General features: G+C 34.5%; 1 protein-coding gene across 5 annotated transcripts in view; it reads left to right on the forward strand.

Moving 5' to 3' along the window:
- Positions 1-2,425: 2,425 nt before the first annotated feature.
- The window catches only part of LOC136815371 (sodium channel protein 1 brain-like), an 80,726-nt gene continuing 65,131 nt past the window's right edge, over positions 2,426-18,020 (forward strand). For 4 of the 5 annotated variants that reach the window (XM_067071829.1, XM_067071889.1, XM_067071813.1 and 1 more), the window contains exon 1: positions 2,426-2,778. In XM_067071829.1, coding sequence (XP_066927930.1) covers positions 2,643-2,778 — 136 coding nt within the window. In that variant the 5' untranslated portion in view covers positions 2,426-2,642. Of the gene's footprint in view, positions 2,779-9,551; positions 9,779-18,020 lie in introns of those variants that run through there. The other variant, XM_067071866.1, reaches the window with a different exon arrangement.

The following is an 18,020-nucleotide window of genomic DNA, read 5'->3' on the forward strand; positions in this document are numbered from 1 at the left end:
ACCCCCCGGACCTAATTAGGACCCCCCCCCCGTTTATTAGTTTTTAAGAATATTTTCAGCTGTCAAAAGAAGGCCCCTTATTTTGCTCTAAATAGCCTGATTTTAGCCTATTTTTACCTTATTTTTGGGTTTTCAGAAGTAAAATTTCCAACCCCCAATTAGGTCCCACCGTTTATTAAAATCTCCTAAATTTTCCAACCCCCCTGTTTATTCGAACCTCCCCCCCCCGTTTATTTGGAACCTAAGAGTACACAGCACTTTGTCTATACACAGCACTTTTTCCGAAATCCTGCGATTGATTTTATATTCTGGAAGCCAAGTGGGTGGCTCTTGCTTGAACAATGTTCGTTCACTCGAAATTGTAAGCTGTTTATGTTCTTCACTTCACTTCAATCTAGTTTTAAAGCGTACACATTTAGTAATAAGAACATCTAAAAGCCTTCGGATGATGTTCTTCATTTTTTTAAAGTTTTAACCCTAAAAACGTTCCAAAATGTTCTTGATTTCACCATTTTGTGAGTGTTTCAGTGTGAATTTCTGAGACATTGGCCATAAATTGCTTTAAATTGTTCTTTAACTTGTCGGACCTACCCCGGTGGAGGTCCTATAAATTAACCTCTGTTCGTCCGTCCGTCCGTCCGTCCGTCCGTTCGTTCGTTACCATCTTTTCTCGAGATTGGCTCACTAGTTTTTTCTGATGTTTTTGCACAAAGATGTGTAACTTTAAACTCTCGAATGTGACGGAGCCCGATTTTCGAAAAATTTGGGCAAATTTGGGCCAAAAAACGGCTAAAAAATGGGTTTTTTGGACTTTGTGAAAAATTGGATCATTAAATTTTTCTGATTTTTTGCATGAAAGTAGGTTAGCATCATAAGTAAAAGATGGCAGCAGATTTTTGTAAAAAAAGAATTTTTCAGCTCAAAAAACGCATCTTTATCTATAAGAATCACTATTAATAAGCATACATTAATGTTCTTAGTCAAATTACTCAATTTTTTGACGAGATGGATGTTTTTTTTTGCTCACAAAGTCTTGAATATGAAAGAGTATTTCAAGAGCATGAAATTTTGGTTTCTAAAAGTTTTTTTTATAAGAAATAAACGACTAATTTTAATAGAACGTCAATATTCGTGTTCTGAATGATTGTTTAATGGTCACGTCACGTAGATATCAATTATAAATATGTTAAATGCACAACCAGGTAGGTCCATAAAAGTATCACTTGTTCTTAATTTTTTTGGCCATCGAATGTTCTTATATAGTGTATACTTAAAAAGGAATTTTAATGGAGATTGTTGCGACTTACTTTATGCTAGGAAAATAGTTTCTATCTTTTAAACGACATATGATAGTGGTCAGACTCTGACTTAACACTTTTATAAGAATATTGATCATTGGTTTACTCTCAATACAAATTTTTATAAGAACAAACTGTATAAGAACATAAGGCTTCGATGGCCAAAATGTTAAGAACAAGTTAAGAACATTTTAAGGCTTCATAGACCCTTAAACGCCTATTTCCTTAGGAAAGTAGGTAAAAATGGTCACATTTTTAGGCTTAAAACCCAAAAAGTCAAGAACTTCAAGGCTTCAAAAGTTTGGCATTTTCTTATAAAAAAAACGTGTACACCTCAACTGTTTTGAAAAACCAATGACTTTACGATCTTGTAAAAACTTCTTACTTAAAATTGTGAAGTGATTTTAAATTTAATGAGCTGATAAATTCGATCGAAACTTTTTGGAATCGAAACTTTTTGGAATCAGAATGAAAGATGAATGAATGGATAGATTTATTGATGGGCATTTTTTATAAAAAAACAGACTACATAAGAATATAAGGCTTTAATTGTCAGAATATTAAGAACAAGTTAAGAACATTTTAAAGCTTTATGGACTTTAAAACAATCTTATTTCTTTAAAAATAAAACATGTGAATCACATTTCTGGCATAAAACTCAAAACGTTAACAGAAGACCTCAAACATTTATTTTGATGTTCTAAAAAACAACAAAAAAAAACGCGTGTAACAGATTCTTGAGTGCACTATCCATATCACATTTTGTCACTTCATTAAGATAGATTCTCCCATATGTAGATCAACACACTAGCGAGCTTATGTTGGTGTGTTTTTTCTGCAACGGAGACGGCTTGCTTACTTTCATTCGTCTAGATCCTGATCAACTGAGGACGACGGTAAATCAGCACTCATTTTTTTCGGGACATAGCTGCAAGTTTTTTCCATATCGCTTCAGTCACTCTGCCGTCCTCAGAAAAATCTTCATATTTCAATAAACGGAGGGTGGGGGGGCTGATTGCCGGGGGAGTTGGAAATTGTTGCTCATCTTAGTACCAGTACCCCGATGGACTTCTATTAGGCACCTTAGAGTACATATCGTCATTATAAGCAAAATTACTTCCGTTTCAGGATTAATTAACAATAAGAAAAAAAAAATCAAAGAAAAATTTACTAGAAGAACAAACGAAGAATCAAAAACTTGAAATTCAAATGTATCTGAGTCAAGAAAAGCAACACAGTGTGGGAAGCCTATGACATTTATACTTGATAAATGTTAAGCAAGTTCCACATAAACTTTAGCATTGACTTATTGTTGAGTGGAAACCATAGCCCACATACCTTACAATGAAGCCAGTTATTTATTTACACCACCGTGTCAAACTAGTCAAAGAACCGAGTCGACATCGACGTGAGGCCCACCGTAATGAACATAGTCACAGTAGTAGTCATGATGATGATTCGAGACGTGGTGATCATGATGGTAAGTCATGCATTTATTTTCATTCTTCAATTGACGTGTATAGGCCGGTCACTACTTGCGCGCGGCTGCGATCGCACCTTTTGGCTTCATTCATTTTTGCTTGGAAAAAGGATTACGTCATTAAAATGTAGCGCGCGCTTGAAAAAAAAGTTGAATGCATTTCAACTTTTTTTCAACCGTTACGTCAGATCGCGCCAATAGAACGGTTTCGAAAAAGTGCGATCGCAGCGCGCGCAAGTGGAGACCGGCCTTTACGATTATATAAAAAAAACCGTAGGATGCCTAAACTTTCTCAATTCTGGAAAACCATTCTTGGCGAATTTTCCGGGATTTCCCGCAATTTTCCCGGGCAAACGGCAAACTTTTTTTCTGTTGTGTACAAATACGTAGACAGAACAATATGGCCTTTAAACTGACCCTCGAATCATATTGAAGCAACTTTTGTACCTACCCAGAGTGATAGAAAGAAAGTTTAGCAATCCTACGGTATCTTGTGTGAATGTTAACTTCGTTTGCTAATTCTTTAGAACAGTCAGATATTTTCATGAAAAATGTCTGAGGATTTAGTTGAGATGAGTCCGAAATAAAGCGAAACAGAGTAAATCAAACATAAGATCAATTATATGAACATTCTTCACATAAAAATTCTGAGTCGCTTTATTTCCGGACACATTGTACAGTGTCCCAAAAAGCGGACAAATTTTTATATAAAGTAAAAAATATATGAAATCCTGATGATTTATGTCAAATTTTATGACTAGTATACTTGATATTTCATTCTCCAAAATCTATTCAATCATCTTGGGAATTGAATATCTATTGATTAAACGGTGAATTCTAATCTTATATTAATCATTCTAACCCTAGTTTAAGATAATGAGTTTTGAGGATTTTACTTATATAAACATTTGACCGCTTTTTTTGAGACACACTATATACTGTTTTGGACGATTATTCTCCTGAGAGTATTTTCTTTAAGAATTACTTAACTGAACACAAACTTTGCATTACACTGAGGTGGACAACAGACTTTCCTTCACTCAATTTCTACACACGTTTCCATATGCATGATATCAAAGTTTCACTAATTTGAGGAGGATAAATAATATCTGGCAACTCTTATTGGTTTCTTTTATTTCTCTTGCATGGATTGTACGACCTCATATTCGACATTATAAATATAAAATACACGTGCACTGTTAAACGAAGACCCGCATGTATGTAAGAATTTGAATCTCATTGGTCTGAAGATTTTTTGAATAACGCATGAAACTCTAAGAATTGAAAAATAATTCTCACTGCTTCAACTATCATACGCTAAACACTCAAAAGGTTAAGAGTATCCGATTATTATGGATGTTCTTATAGAAAAAACATGTAAGGCTTTCAGTCAAATTAGACGAAAATTTCACTGCTTCAACTATCATTATATTGCGCTTCCGACTTCGGTCGGTTGAGCACTCTATTGGTCAATAAAAGCATCAAGAAAATAAAGCCTAGATGTAAAGATTTTAAATTTCTGCTTAACCCTTTGTGAGCGCTGTTTTTTTGAAAAAGTTGAAATTTTTCTGAAATTTTTTTGAAATTCAAAACTTTGAAGTGCTATAGAAGCTTGTAGCCTTTGATTTAGGAGATAATATACCATTGGAAAGCTATTTTTATACTCTTTCTGAAAGCATTAGGTTTATGCCCCTTTAAATCAAGTGGAGCTATGGCCTCAAGTCTGAGATTCAGTATTTTGGCTTGTTTTGGACGCATATACTCGTCTCTCGTGGTTTAAGGGTTAAATTAATACAATTTGAAAGTGAGGCAAAAGTAAGAGCATATAAATTAAAGGAATGTGGATTAAGTTTATCATTATGATGTTTTTCTCTGGTTATTTCTTTCATTAGCCACGAGCGAGCAAATCTGGCTTGAGTTCGGGATACTGAGTAAAATTTACTTCTAAACCTTTATGAAATTGAAACTGAATATTTATTAGAAAATGTCTAATTTCAAAACTTAATACGAAGTTAATAAGCGTTATAATTTAATGTTTTAGTCTTTTCAAATTTGTTGGAAGTGGTTTGATTAAAGATGTTTCTTCAAAGGTCTCTTTGAACCAAACTTCTAGACATTTCAATTAAAACTGTTAAAGGTTTAGGGGACAAATTCTTCAACTAAAATTTCTAGTATATCATAGAGCAAAAAAAAAAATGAAAACCTAAATTTCCTTTAATTCCGAAAGATTTCTTTGGAAATTTCCCTGATTATGTTCTTTTGTCTTTATCCCTTATAAAATTTTCTAATAACAATAACATAATTTTGAAGTTTATAACTAACGTACAAGCTTCTTACTTATTACTAACCTAACTTATCCAAAAAGCCCCTATATTCCTTTCTTTTTTTACTTTTCGAAAGTGACTGGAAATTATGTCAATATAGAAAAAAACTGGACAAAGATCTTTACTTTACATGTACTCGCTGTCTACATTTCTTGACACATGGAATTTGCATTCGAGTTAGTAGTGTGGTTGGTGGTGGCCTAGTAATCGAGTCTGCGACCGCGGTTGGAGGCTACCCGAAAGCCCCTCTTTCGATAGCTATCTAGTACCATTTCAGTTTGATCCGGCCAGGGGGATTGAACCCACGACCTTGCGCGCCGTAGTTGGATGCTCTACCTCGTCGTGGTGGCATAGTCAAAACCTCAATTAAGTCTGATAAACTCTTGAACATTTCCTCTTTTTGAAGATTTCAAGGCAGAAAACTGCCCAGGCCACCACCATGCTACTGGTTCGAGTACATATTTTTGTGAGAGTTAAATACGTAATTTTATTTATACTTGTTAGCAACAAAAAGCCTAGCTAGCACACAACGTCGTTTCAACGTTTATATAATAACCACAACGTCAATATAACGTTAGATGAACATTGAAACGACGTTGTGTGGCATCTGGGAGGTTTGGTTCAAGCATAAGAAATACCAGTAAAATGTGATAAATTATTATACCTGAAAAAGCCATGACAGTAGTTCTTCATAAAGAGAAATTTAAAAAAAGTTCCATATAAATTTCTTAAGCTTCAATAATTTCCCCCAAGTTGCCCCCTAGGGCTTAGGGTATGTCTTTTCTAGCAATGTGTTGGTTTTATTTCCATCAATACATAATTTAGTATCCTGATGATTTTAGGCAGGCCTTTTAGTTATTTTCACGTGGAACACAGTCAGATGTTAATTAATACATTTAGCTCTCATTCATTGAGGATCAAACTTTTTATAAGAATAATACAATAAATGGCTTAGTGATTTGTCATTATAAAGCACAGTTTTTAGTCAATGTATGTAAACTTAGAGAGATTTAATTTCTTGCGGAGATAAAATTAAGTTAGATTAAGATTTGAATTATTTCTAAATTTCCGTTTAACTTAAGGTTTATGCTCAAAATTTTAGGCAATACATTTAACTTTTTCATTCGATTTAAACAAACCCAATTTTAAGAAAACTTAAGCTTATTTTCAAAAGCAAACCTAAGCAAAGTTAGAAATAAACTTTTAACTTTTCATTCAAAAAATATTTTACTTTCTTCTTCTTTTTCTACTTTTATTGAAAACAATTCTTCCTCAATTTTTAGGCCCAAATAAATCTTTGTTTTCCACCTATTAGCACTGTTTATTGATGTTTCAGGGGGACATTATATAATATAAATAGAAGAAAAGCTAAACCAAACAGGAACCATGGTTGAAATTTACCCCTTTAGACTTTATAACAACATACGAGTAATGAAAAAAATTATTAGCAGTTAAAAAAAGGGGCAAAAAATGAGAGAAATCTTTTTCCCAAGAAGGGAAAGCAACGATAGGAAATTGGTTCCATCGTATTCCTCTTTAATTTATCATGTTTTGTTTCACTTTAGTGTTTTTTGGGTTCTCGTTCAACTTAAGTGTTTCCTCGTTTTTTTCTTTATTAAAGATGTTAAATGTTAAGCAGTTATTTTCGGATGGGACCCTTTTTGTTTTTCCTATTTTCTTATCTTTCCCCTCGGATCATATACATGCATTTTTTCACACATCTCTCTGTATCGGTTCCGAAAAGGTTCTTTACTGTGGCTGACTTTATACTTATGGTTAAAAAATAAGAAAATGTTTTCATCGGTTCCCCCTTTGGAAGGGTTCTCACGACATCTTCTCTTATGACTTGGTTTATTATTTCTTTTTATGGTAGTGCGGTATAATGTTACACCCCCTTCTCACAGACCCACTAGGACCACTTCCCACTGGAAAAATTGGCCAAAATATCGTCCCCAGCAGAAAATCATACACTGATTTTGTCCCCGCTGAAAATAATCAGTTAAGTAAATCCTCACAGTAAAATATTGGGCTATTTTTTTCCATCCTTGCTAAATATTCTGCCTCTAAAACGATGGAATTCAAATCCCTAACCATGAAAAACAGTGGAATATCAATCCCCGTTGAGTTTTGGTCCGTTATTTATACCCCCACTGGTTGGAAAAATCCTACCGGGTCTGTGAGAAGGGGGTTAATGTCTGGTGGTTGATGATTGTTAGTGAGTCAAAAGTGGCTGTCAGATAGTGTTGATTAGTAATGAAATTGAGCCTGTTAAGAATATCCAAGTAGAATTTTTTTATTTATCTCACAAAATCTTCTCTTGTTGAAGGTTTATTTATTTCTTTTTATGGTATAGCGGTACAATGTTTGGTGGTTGATGATTGTTAGTGAGTCAAAAGTGGTTGTCAGATAGTGTTGATTAGGAAGAAATTGAGCCTGTTAAAGGTGTTATTTTTACATAAGTGTTCCCGTTTTATACCTGACACATATTTAATATCAGGACAATGTCTTGCTATTGTTATATTGTGCTGATATAAGCAAAACATGTTTTTCTATTCCTATTTCTGACCAATCTTGCTCCGTATCCGTGTTAATTCAATATAAAAAGGCTTTTAAATTAAAATTGATGAGTAAGCAAACAATGTCACACTCATTTAACAAGAAAACCTTTAAGAATATCCAAGTATAATTTTTTTATTTATCTCACAACATCTTCTCTTGTTAATGGTTTATTTATTTCTTTTTATGGTATACAGTAGCGGAATAATGTTTGGGGGTTGATGATTTTTGGCGAGTCAAAAGTAGTTGTTGGCGTACATTGATCAGTAAAGCAATATCGAGCTTGTTGAGAATATCCAGGTCGAAGTTTTTAAGTAATTGTAAACTCTACGGACTATTCACTTTAATTCATCATCAATATATCGTTGAAAAGATAATTTCGACCGCTATAATGGATTTTGTTTTCATGTTCCTTCATATTCGTACTGGCTTTGATTGGTTCATCCTGTGCTTTTAAATTTAGTGCTCGGAATTATCTTGGGAAAATCCTCACGAATTAAAAACATGCAATGCTCTCTATCCACAGGCTCAAAAGACCGGTTTAAAATTGTTTTCATAAAAAAAACCGAGAAATCAGTAAAATAACTTTATCATTGAGGAAATCCTTTCTTCGGGTCGCCTCCGACTTTTATCAGACTTACCCCTTCTTTGAGAAAATTAAAACAAAATTCAGTCTTAGAAGGCAACAAAATATAGTCGCTTAGTCTTTTAGATTGTTGTCTGCAACTTAATAGTGCTTTTGTGTGGGATTGATAAAGTAAAAGTTATCCAGTCTATTAAGACAATAATTACCTATAGAGAAGGGGATCTCCGACGAATCTTAACATCAATCTTAAACTGCTTTTTAATCACTCGTAAAGACGTCTAGACAGGTACCAATATGTTAATGGATCGAAGTAAAAGATATTTGTCTATTTTGAAGACCGTAAATAATCTTTCATAAGAACAATGTTTAGTAGGCTCAAAGTTTGCAACAGCCTAAGAACAAAAGATATTCCACAAATGCCGAATACAGGAAAACACTTTTGATAGTTTTAAAGCCAAGTTTGAAGCCAAAAAGTGAGCATAAAGCTAGCATTAGATATTTAAAAAGACCTGGAAAAATCCAGTCCAGAGTTCCAGCTCAGTTTAAATTTACTAGCTCTTATAAGTAAAGTATATAATACGTCAAGACTTAACCCCCCCAATAGCTCTCTGTATTGTTTTCAATCCCGTTGGAAGGGGAACTAATCCAGCCCATATGTTTTATTCTATCGAGAAGATCATTATGAATTGAGGTCGCGGTGGAAACTTATTTCAATCTTGAGAAAGGTAGAATGACAGAGAGAAGATGAAAACTGAAAAAGAGCATATCAATGATATCGGAAAAATATGAAAAAAAAGTTAGGAAATGAAAAAAAAAGAAGAATAGAAAATGAAAATGAAGTTGAAGACAATAGAAAGTTTACTACAACAATCTGATGAAAGAAAGAAGTGGCTTGATATTCAAGGGCGATCAGTAGGACAAACAGTTTTAAGGAGTTGTAGTGATCGAGTAGTTAAGGCTACAAATATACAAAACTAGTCATAAATAGTTTTCTTTCTATATTAAACCTCTCTATTTACTTTTTAATGTATTTTCTTGATTTGGGCTTGTCCTAAAAGGGGATCTCTTGTCAAGATATCTTGTTTGTCATGCATATTGAATGAATTGTTCATGTTTGTACCTTTAAATAATTTATTTGAAATAACATTTATATGGATTTCAGGGTAAAAAATCGAATCGAAGAAAACATAAATCATCATCATTATCAATCTGTTGTTGTATTTTGGGAATAAAATTTTTCGTTCATTAATAGTAAAATTATAAAATTGCTGTTTGTCCTTTGAATTTATTGTCAATTATATACATAAAATGTGTAAACACTGATGCCAGAGATTTTGCTTTGTTTTTTAATACCGTTAAAATGAATGAATCTTTAACGAAAAGGAGTGTAACCTTACAACAGATTTGATTGGATGTCATTTTTTCCTTTTTGAAAATCTCTTTTTGTAATGGATATGAGGATTTTACCATGATCTCGGAAATATTGTTTTTGGTGCTTATCGAACAACCGGAAGTACATTGCAACTGTAAAGAGGTTAGTTCACACTGTCTATAATTTTATACCATATAATCTTCACATACACGTACTACAGCACAATGATTTAAAATCGTTTCAAAACGAAATTACTATCAGTACGACACTGTTGATGCACCGAATTGTCCGCTGTTTTTGTCTGGTGCTGAAAATTATTATTAAATCAGATCTCCGGTGTTACATTACTGGAATTCTTGACACAAGACAATTGTGTCTGGTGCGAAAAAGTGAGGTTTTAACACCGGACATACATACTGATCCACGTCCGGTGTTTGGATTGTCCCGGTGACAAATAGTTTTCTCGTTCCACACCTGACATTCACGCCTGGTGCTTTCGTAAGCCCGGTACGTCGGCAAGGGCGTCATTTAGAAATGAGGCTTGTGACCAATGTAAAGTTAGGAGTGAGTAATTCTTTTTAGTTCAAGCATTTTCTGGACGTAATATACTATAAAGAATATAATAAAGTCAGTAATATCGTTTTTATCTTGCATTTTCTGTCTTTTCTGTCTCTTGTTTTATTTGTCTAAATCTCGACTGACTATTGACAACGTCTGATCAGCGCTTTACCGCCCTCAATCTTGCGCGCTAAAGATTTAGACAATTCCAAATCATTTTAGTCACTCTACCGTCTTCAATAGACATTTAAACTTGCTATTGTTTTATGTCCGTAGTAATAATAATAATAATAATAATAATAATAATAATAATGATATATTTCTGGCATTTCCAAAATTTACATTTGGCTCTTCACCTGAAAATTCTGTATATAATATATGTGCAATGTCTAGAAAAAAATTGTAAAATAACCTGGTAGTATACTGAAGAAAAATTGGGGCCGTATGCGGACAAGCAGATAGGGACGAAGCGGTGGGCTAGTATGACGAATAAAATGATTAGGATTAAGAAGTATAAGGGGTAAAATGTGAATAGTGGTAGAGCTAGACTAAAACCTAAACAAATCCGAGTATCTGAGTATGCTAGCTGAGGCCATCGCAATGTGTGCTATTATAAAAAATTAACGAATATATTAAAAAAAAAAAAATACTAACATAATGTTATAAGCTAGACTAGACTAAGGTTCAAGTACTATTGGTGGCTAGAGGTAAAGTAAGCGACAAAATAGATCTAAGAACTCGGTGAGATAGAATCGCGACAGAGCGTAAGATAGAATGAGTAAAACTTGCATAGATTGCAACACCGAAGGCTGTGTAAAAGTGTACTGGACCTTGAAAAACACGACCAGTATTTAGACATAAATTAAAGAGCTATCAACTATCTAAATTAAATTAATTGAAAATAATTAAACATCAAATGGAAAAAAAAAAAAAAAAACTTCATAGAGCTAGAATATAATAAAGTCATATATATGCACTGAAGAAAAATACAGACTAAGTAAACCTAAGAACAAATGGGCTAAATCTAAAATCAGAATGGAGACTAAGGAACCAAGGCTGCGAGTAGGGATATTAGAAGAATTGAAATCAGAATTAATTTAAAACTAAAATGGCGCGTGAATCAAATCGAGAATTAGACTAAAACTAGGTATAAGAAATAATATAACATAGAAAGCACCAGCTAGGAAATAGCGAGTAGCAACGCAGGGACTACAGTTGGTAGAATATGGTACTACTGCAAGCTCCTAGCTAGGGCTTTGTCGAAAAAATATTTTTTTGTTTCTTGACAAAAGGCTTTGTAAGTTTCTGAGTCACGACAGTTAACAGGTAGTTCATTAAAAATTTTAGAAGCTTCAGATTCAAAGGAACCACTAACATTACAGGTTTCACGCAATTTAGTTCCACCAATTACATCCGTTCGAGTCTTGGCTTGCACATATTTCTCCATAGGGAGGAATTTGGGCCAGTCATTCATATTCACTGATTTCCACGCAAGTTTAGCCAAACTGTACTCGGTCCGTTCTTTGACAGGTAGCCATTTCATATCTATTACGTCAGACTTGCGAGAGTAGCTCTTCCGGACGAAGCTAGCTGTGGCATTTTGGACTCTTTGTAATTGGTTGAATAGATATTGTGGTGCGTTGTGAATTACGGTATTACCATAGTCTATTTTACTCAATACAAGAGATTCTGCCAATTGGCGTCGTACACGGTATGGTAAATATCGTTTGATGAGGGATAGACTCTTCAGCGTGCCATATGCTTTAGTGACGATTTTTTTGACATGTTCATTCCATGTTAGGTTTTCGGTGAAGATGATTCCTAACAGCTTGAATAGGGGAACACGCTCAATCACATTTTCGTTATTTGACTTGATTTCGAATTCAAAATTATGCCTCCTTGCCATTTGAGATGTGGCAAAGAGCATCGATTTAGTTTTTCTGGCGTTAAATATCAAGTTCGAATCCAGCGACCATTTCTCAATTACGCTAATATCAGAGTTCATTTCAGTGACACAATTTTCAAGCTCGTTTGGTTTGGTGTGGCGATATATAGTCGTGTCATCAGCATATTGAACACATTTTGCGGTGGTTTTTGTTGCCATGTCGTACACGTAAATGTTGAAGAGAATGGGTCCAAGTATGCTTCCTTGGGGGACGCCATTAGTAACTGTGAGAATGGATGACTTCTTGTCGTTGATCTGTACGTACTGAAGTCGATTGCTTAGATAGTTGGAGATAACATAGAGTGACTTTTTTGAGAATCGTAGTGTGTGAAGTTTTTTGATAAGAGTTTCAAAATCAACTGTATCAAATGCTTTTGAAAAGTCAGCGAGAACTGCAAGAGTGATTTCGCCTCGATTCATCGCTTTCAGGATGTCGTTTTTGATTTTGATGCAGGTGGTTATTGTGCAGTGACCCTTTCGAAAACCAGATTGATGTATTGATAGTAGTTCTTCACTTTCTAGATAGTTTGTCATTTGTGTCATGATCAGTCTCTCGTATACTTTTGAAAGGATCGGTAATATGGAGATTGGACGGTAGTCGCTCGGATCAGCGGGTGACTCAATTTTAGGAATAGGGCTGATTTTCGAGATCTTCCACTGGCTAGGAAAGACGGATTGTCGAATGGAAGAGTTGATAATATGGCAAATGGGACTACAGATTTCATCGATGGCGAGTTTAATGTATTTCGACGGTATCTGGTCATGGCCGGTTGAGCAGTCGTTTCGAAGATTACATAAGGCTTTACGAACGTCAGCGTAGGAAACTTCGTTTATGTCGAATGGAATGGAATTAATAATGGAATTAAAAGTAATAGTTTACATTAGCTGCAAGTTTTTGACGAGTTATTGAGGCGGAGTTTGCGGCTTAACTTTGAAACCGCCAAATTGAATCTACACGTTTTTTTATAAGAATGGTGCTTTCCGGTGAAATGTTATCCTGTAATATACTAAAACAGTATTCATAGGTTAGGAATCAAACCTAGCCTAAATCTAGCATACAATAGCAAACATTTTTTTATCATTTCTGGGAAATAATCGGCAATTTACAGGCAAAAATACTCTAAAAACGGTATTAACTCCATGATTCAGTTAACTCAACTCACTAAGAGAGAAAAGAACAGTCTGGACCAGTGAAATTACGAGGCCCCCAGTCACCTTTCAAATCACGCAATCACGCAAAAAAATCACATTATCACGGGTTAAATCTCCTTTCTATCGCGCACGCGTTGTTCACGTTGGTTCCTCCGATCACGCACTTTAAAATCTTAAATCACGAAATCATGCACTTTAAAATCTTAAATCACGAAATCACGCACTTTAAAATCTTAAATCATGAAATCACGAACTTAAAAAACGCCAATCACGCTATCACGAAAACCACTTGGGGTGGATTATTATCCGGGTGAAATTGGACGCAGCTTAAAATACACTTGCTTTTTCGCTTTAAACCATAATTTAGTATAAAAACAAGAAGGTAATTCACAAATACCCATCCCCCCAAAAAAATTCTTCCTGGATTTCCATGTAAAAAGAACAAACTCTATTAATAGACTTAATACTTAGATTAACTTGATCAAATTGGATTGGACAAAAAAATGTTCAATGAAGACTTCAATCTTGAATCTGATCTAAACTGGATTAAACTCATAAACATAACTGGATCATTGTGTTCCAAATACTTACTCTAAAACTTAAAACGTGAGGCTTTGTTTTCTATTTCCTGGTCAAAATAGATGGTAATTGACTCATGTTAGACTGTCATTTAAAATTTGTGTAATACAGAAATATTGGTGTTATGTGATAATACGATTATTATTACGGGATAACGTTAGTTTGTATGAAAAATCAAATGCACCCATTTTTTTAAAGGAATATACTTTATAAGAATATTTATGATGAAATCGACCAAAAAATTAAGAATATGGTAAGAATATCGCCAGTATGGAATTTAGCAACTGAACCTAAGAATACCATTGATAAAGCATTTTTACCTTTTGATCATCATTCAACATTTAGTGACATATATAAATAATCTAATTCAGATTGTTCTACATGTTCCATTTGCCTTCAATGTTCTTAACATTTTGAGTTTTAAGCCTAAAAATCTTATTAATTTCACCATATGTAATTATTTAAGAAATCGGATGTTTTAAGAGTCCATAAAGTCTAAAAATGTTCTCAACTTCTTTTTGATATTTTTGCTATCGAAGCCTTATGCTAAAGTTAAAGTCTGAAGCTTAAATCGTAAAGTGGATCCGAGAATATGTTTTACAAGAACATTGTTCGAGTGTAAATGTCCATTATTCACCGATGAAACAAATAGGGGCAACCCCCGGGGGGTTAAAAAAATCATACGCTTACAGTGCACTTTTTCAAAATTTCTCGCCCGTAAGGGCGAAAATCTTTGCAATTTTCCAAGAACATGTGTAATTTTTCCTCCAAAATTGACCAATTTTGTGCCAATTTTGCCAAAAAATTGGCCTTTTATCACAATTTCCTACCCTTACAATGCAGTTCAGTGCAGTTTTGTAATTTCCTACCCTTACAGTGCACTAGCTGAACTATGAAAAACCTACCCTTAACCCTACCTACTGAGAGCTATTTGGGTCCCTTAGAACTGAAAGGGGGGGCACATAGTGCCCCCCGTGGATAACTTAGGATAGGAACATTATTTGGTCATGAAATTTGGTACAGCAATGCTTGAACCTATAACAAACAAATTTATCAAAATTTTTTTTTGAAAATTGAATGCAATTTTTGACGTCATCAATTGTATCAACAATTGGCAAAAATCACCCAAAAAACTCAAAAAAAATGATGTTTCTTAAAATTGCTATTGAAACAGATGGAGAAACACATTCTCCTTCATTTTGCTTTTATTTGAAAGCTTTTACAATGTACTAAATGGAAATTAAAATCTAAATCAACAATTTTGTCTTGACGTTCTACTATAGCGCGCCAAAACCGAAGAAAATGTTTTAAACTTTCAAAACCGCGTAAAATCAGAACATTTCAACTTTTTCAAGTAGGTGATACTTTTTTTTGTCATATTTATATTTGTTTTTTGCTGCTAACTCTCTTTTAACATGTAATAGAAGCATGGCGTTCTAAATTCAAGGCCTAGCAAGCGTGCTTTGACGTCAAAATCCTGTGGACCTAATTAATGATGTCATTGCAGTGTTGACGTCAAAAGAAAGAAAAAAAGTCAAGGTTTTACTATGAAACTTCAAATCTTTCAGAGAGATAGCTACGGAAAATGTTTATCTAGACAATATGATTTAGGAATAAGTTAGTTTATCATTTCTGTTATTTTCACTACGATATCCTAAGTACAATGAAATCTGAACACTGAACACTGAACACTTTCCAAATTCTTTTTCCAATGGATCTGAACGAAATTCTCCAATCGTAACATATTTTTGGTGAGGTGACATAAGAAGATGTTTCGTCAGCTCCACAAGACCATTTAGAGTATGGTGGAGTGCATTTGATGTATCTTTAGTCAATGTTTTCATGCGCTTTCCTCCCGATGTTGGTTAGCGTCTTGATTGAGGGGAGTTTGAAATCGGATCGGAGCCTTGAGTAGAGTGAACGAGATTGAGAAAAGTAGCCGAATGCTCGCATCAGTACTTGCGGAGAATAGAGTTTTTTTCCGACTTGAGGTGGTTTCATAGATTCTATTTGTTCTTGTAAAATGGTTTGATGCCGAGTGAATTCACTATTTTTCAAAAAGCAAAGTGCTTCCTCAAGACACGACCATGAATCGAGATGAGTGATACGATTTTTCGAAAGGGATTTTATGGTACATTGAACACCCATTTTGGTACGCAATGAATCTCAAATCTTTCGATATTTTCAGCGAAAAGATGTATCCTGAGATATATTCACCAGATTGAATCCACTGTTCACCATTGACTTGAAATGCGACAATAGGCAAACCGAGTAAGGTCAATCGATCGGAGTTAGCGATGTCCTCAAATTTTGTTTGTCGCGATTTCTAAACTCTTCCATCTCATCCTCTGCTGGCTGCGGGTTTCGAAAGACGTGCGTTTTGGTGGTCTTGGAGGTGGAAGAGGTTGGGAATGAACTGCGGTAAATTATCAAAATTGATGGGGGTTCGATTGGTCGAGGAAGGCCGTTCTGACCTAAAGAAAGAAATAAACATAGCGTTTAAGAGTAATTGAACTTTGTTTGTAGATTTGTATCTTATGGGCCTATGAGTGAATTATAATACAAATTTTCAACAAAAACAGCATCAGATTTGGATTTTTTATAAGATCGAAAAGTGTTAATAGATAAGCTATGAACAGAGAAAAAACTTATCCGAAGACTTTAGCTGTTCAAATATTCACGAAAGCAATAAGGTTACACACCTGTTCAAAGTAGTGTTTTCTGGCCAATGTTTACGGCAAACCGCGGTGTATTGTTATTAGGACGATCTCTTCGGAAGGTCGGAATGGATTTGATCCAGCGCTGCCTTTCCTAGAGCTTTTCTTCTTGCTTGGGAAACCATACATTGGAATTTTACGAAAATCGGCTAATTTTTTCATCCTGATTCTTATTATCATTTTGGACGCTTTACTTTTGGTATTAGCTTTGCAGCCAAGCACAATGCATTTTCTACCCATTTTTTCGGTGTTGTTTTTCTTGCACGACGTCAAAAATGGGTGTGAACGTTAGATTTTTTTCTTTCTTTTGACGCAACAATGCAATACATCATTAATTAGGTCCACAGATTTGACGTCAAGCACGCTTGCTAGGCCTGAATTAGAACGCCATAAAGAAGCAATAAAAAAGAAATGGACCATTAAGTAATACCTGGTACATGTTATAGTATCTTGGAGTAAGCTCATAAAAAAGAGCAAAATAGCCTGCGCTGCAGTTGTGGGATGGTAGTGGTCACCGACAAACCTGTAATTGGGACTAAAATAATTGACCAATGAGAAAAATTTTTTAACCAAAACATTCCCCATAAAATTTGATGAAAAGTCATAAAATTTCAGTTTCATAGCCTCACTAGTTAAAAAATGCCAGCCAATTTTCTAACAGGGGGGGCACAAAGTGCCCCCCCTCTCAGTAGGTAGGGTTAAGGGCGGAACGTCTGGTAGGTCATTTACCTTGAGTGCCCCCCCCCCCCGGGGGCAACCCGTGCAGTCTTTTAACTTCAAATGTCTGTAACTTTACAAAAAAAAATCGAGTGGAAAACTTTGGAGCTTTTTCCAGGACCATTCATTACGTAACGTTTTCTACGGAAACTCCAGTTTTTGCCAGAAGTTGTAAATTTCAAACATTTTTTTTTCTAGATTAAAATTTTCCGATACTGGAAAAACCGGGGTATTCCCATAGACAACATTAAGTCTTGAATATCTTGAATTAAAGAGAATAGACGAAAGCTAAATAGGGGGTCCCGAGATTTGTTCCAGTTCCATGGTATATTCGCTGACGTCAGCACGGGTTTTAATTGGTTTAAAAGATTCGAAAGAGAAAACTAAAGTTCTTCTGAGTTATGAACGTTTATTTTCGAACGTTTTTCTGACGTTAAGACATTATAGCGTCTTCTTTTTCGAACTCCAAACCAGAATTGACGTCACAAAAAAAAAAAAAAAACTCGGCGTTTTTTAAAAAGAATTTTATTAAGCCTTTTGTCGTTCTCTTTAAGTAATGAAACTACACTTAAAAAAATTGCTAAAATTATTTCAAGAGAAAGATCGGGACTAAGAGCAGAAAAAATCCTCGGTGACCTTCAATCCAAAGACTGGTTTGTTTTCCAATAGTAGACTTATCTACTTAAAGGTAAAAACACTCTTACTCCTGTTAATAGAGTTTTAGAAAAAATTTGTG

The sequence above is a fragment of the Clytia hemisphaerica genome, unplaced genomic scaffold (genome assembly GCF_902728285.1).
Source record: "Clytia hemisphaerica strain Z4C2 unplaced genomic scaffold, Clytia hemisphaerica genome assembly, whole genome shotgun sequence".
In the NCBI taxonomy this organism is placed as follows: Eukaryota; Metazoa; Cnidaria; class Hydrozoa; order Leptothecata; family Clytiidae; genus Clytia; species Clytia hemisphaerica.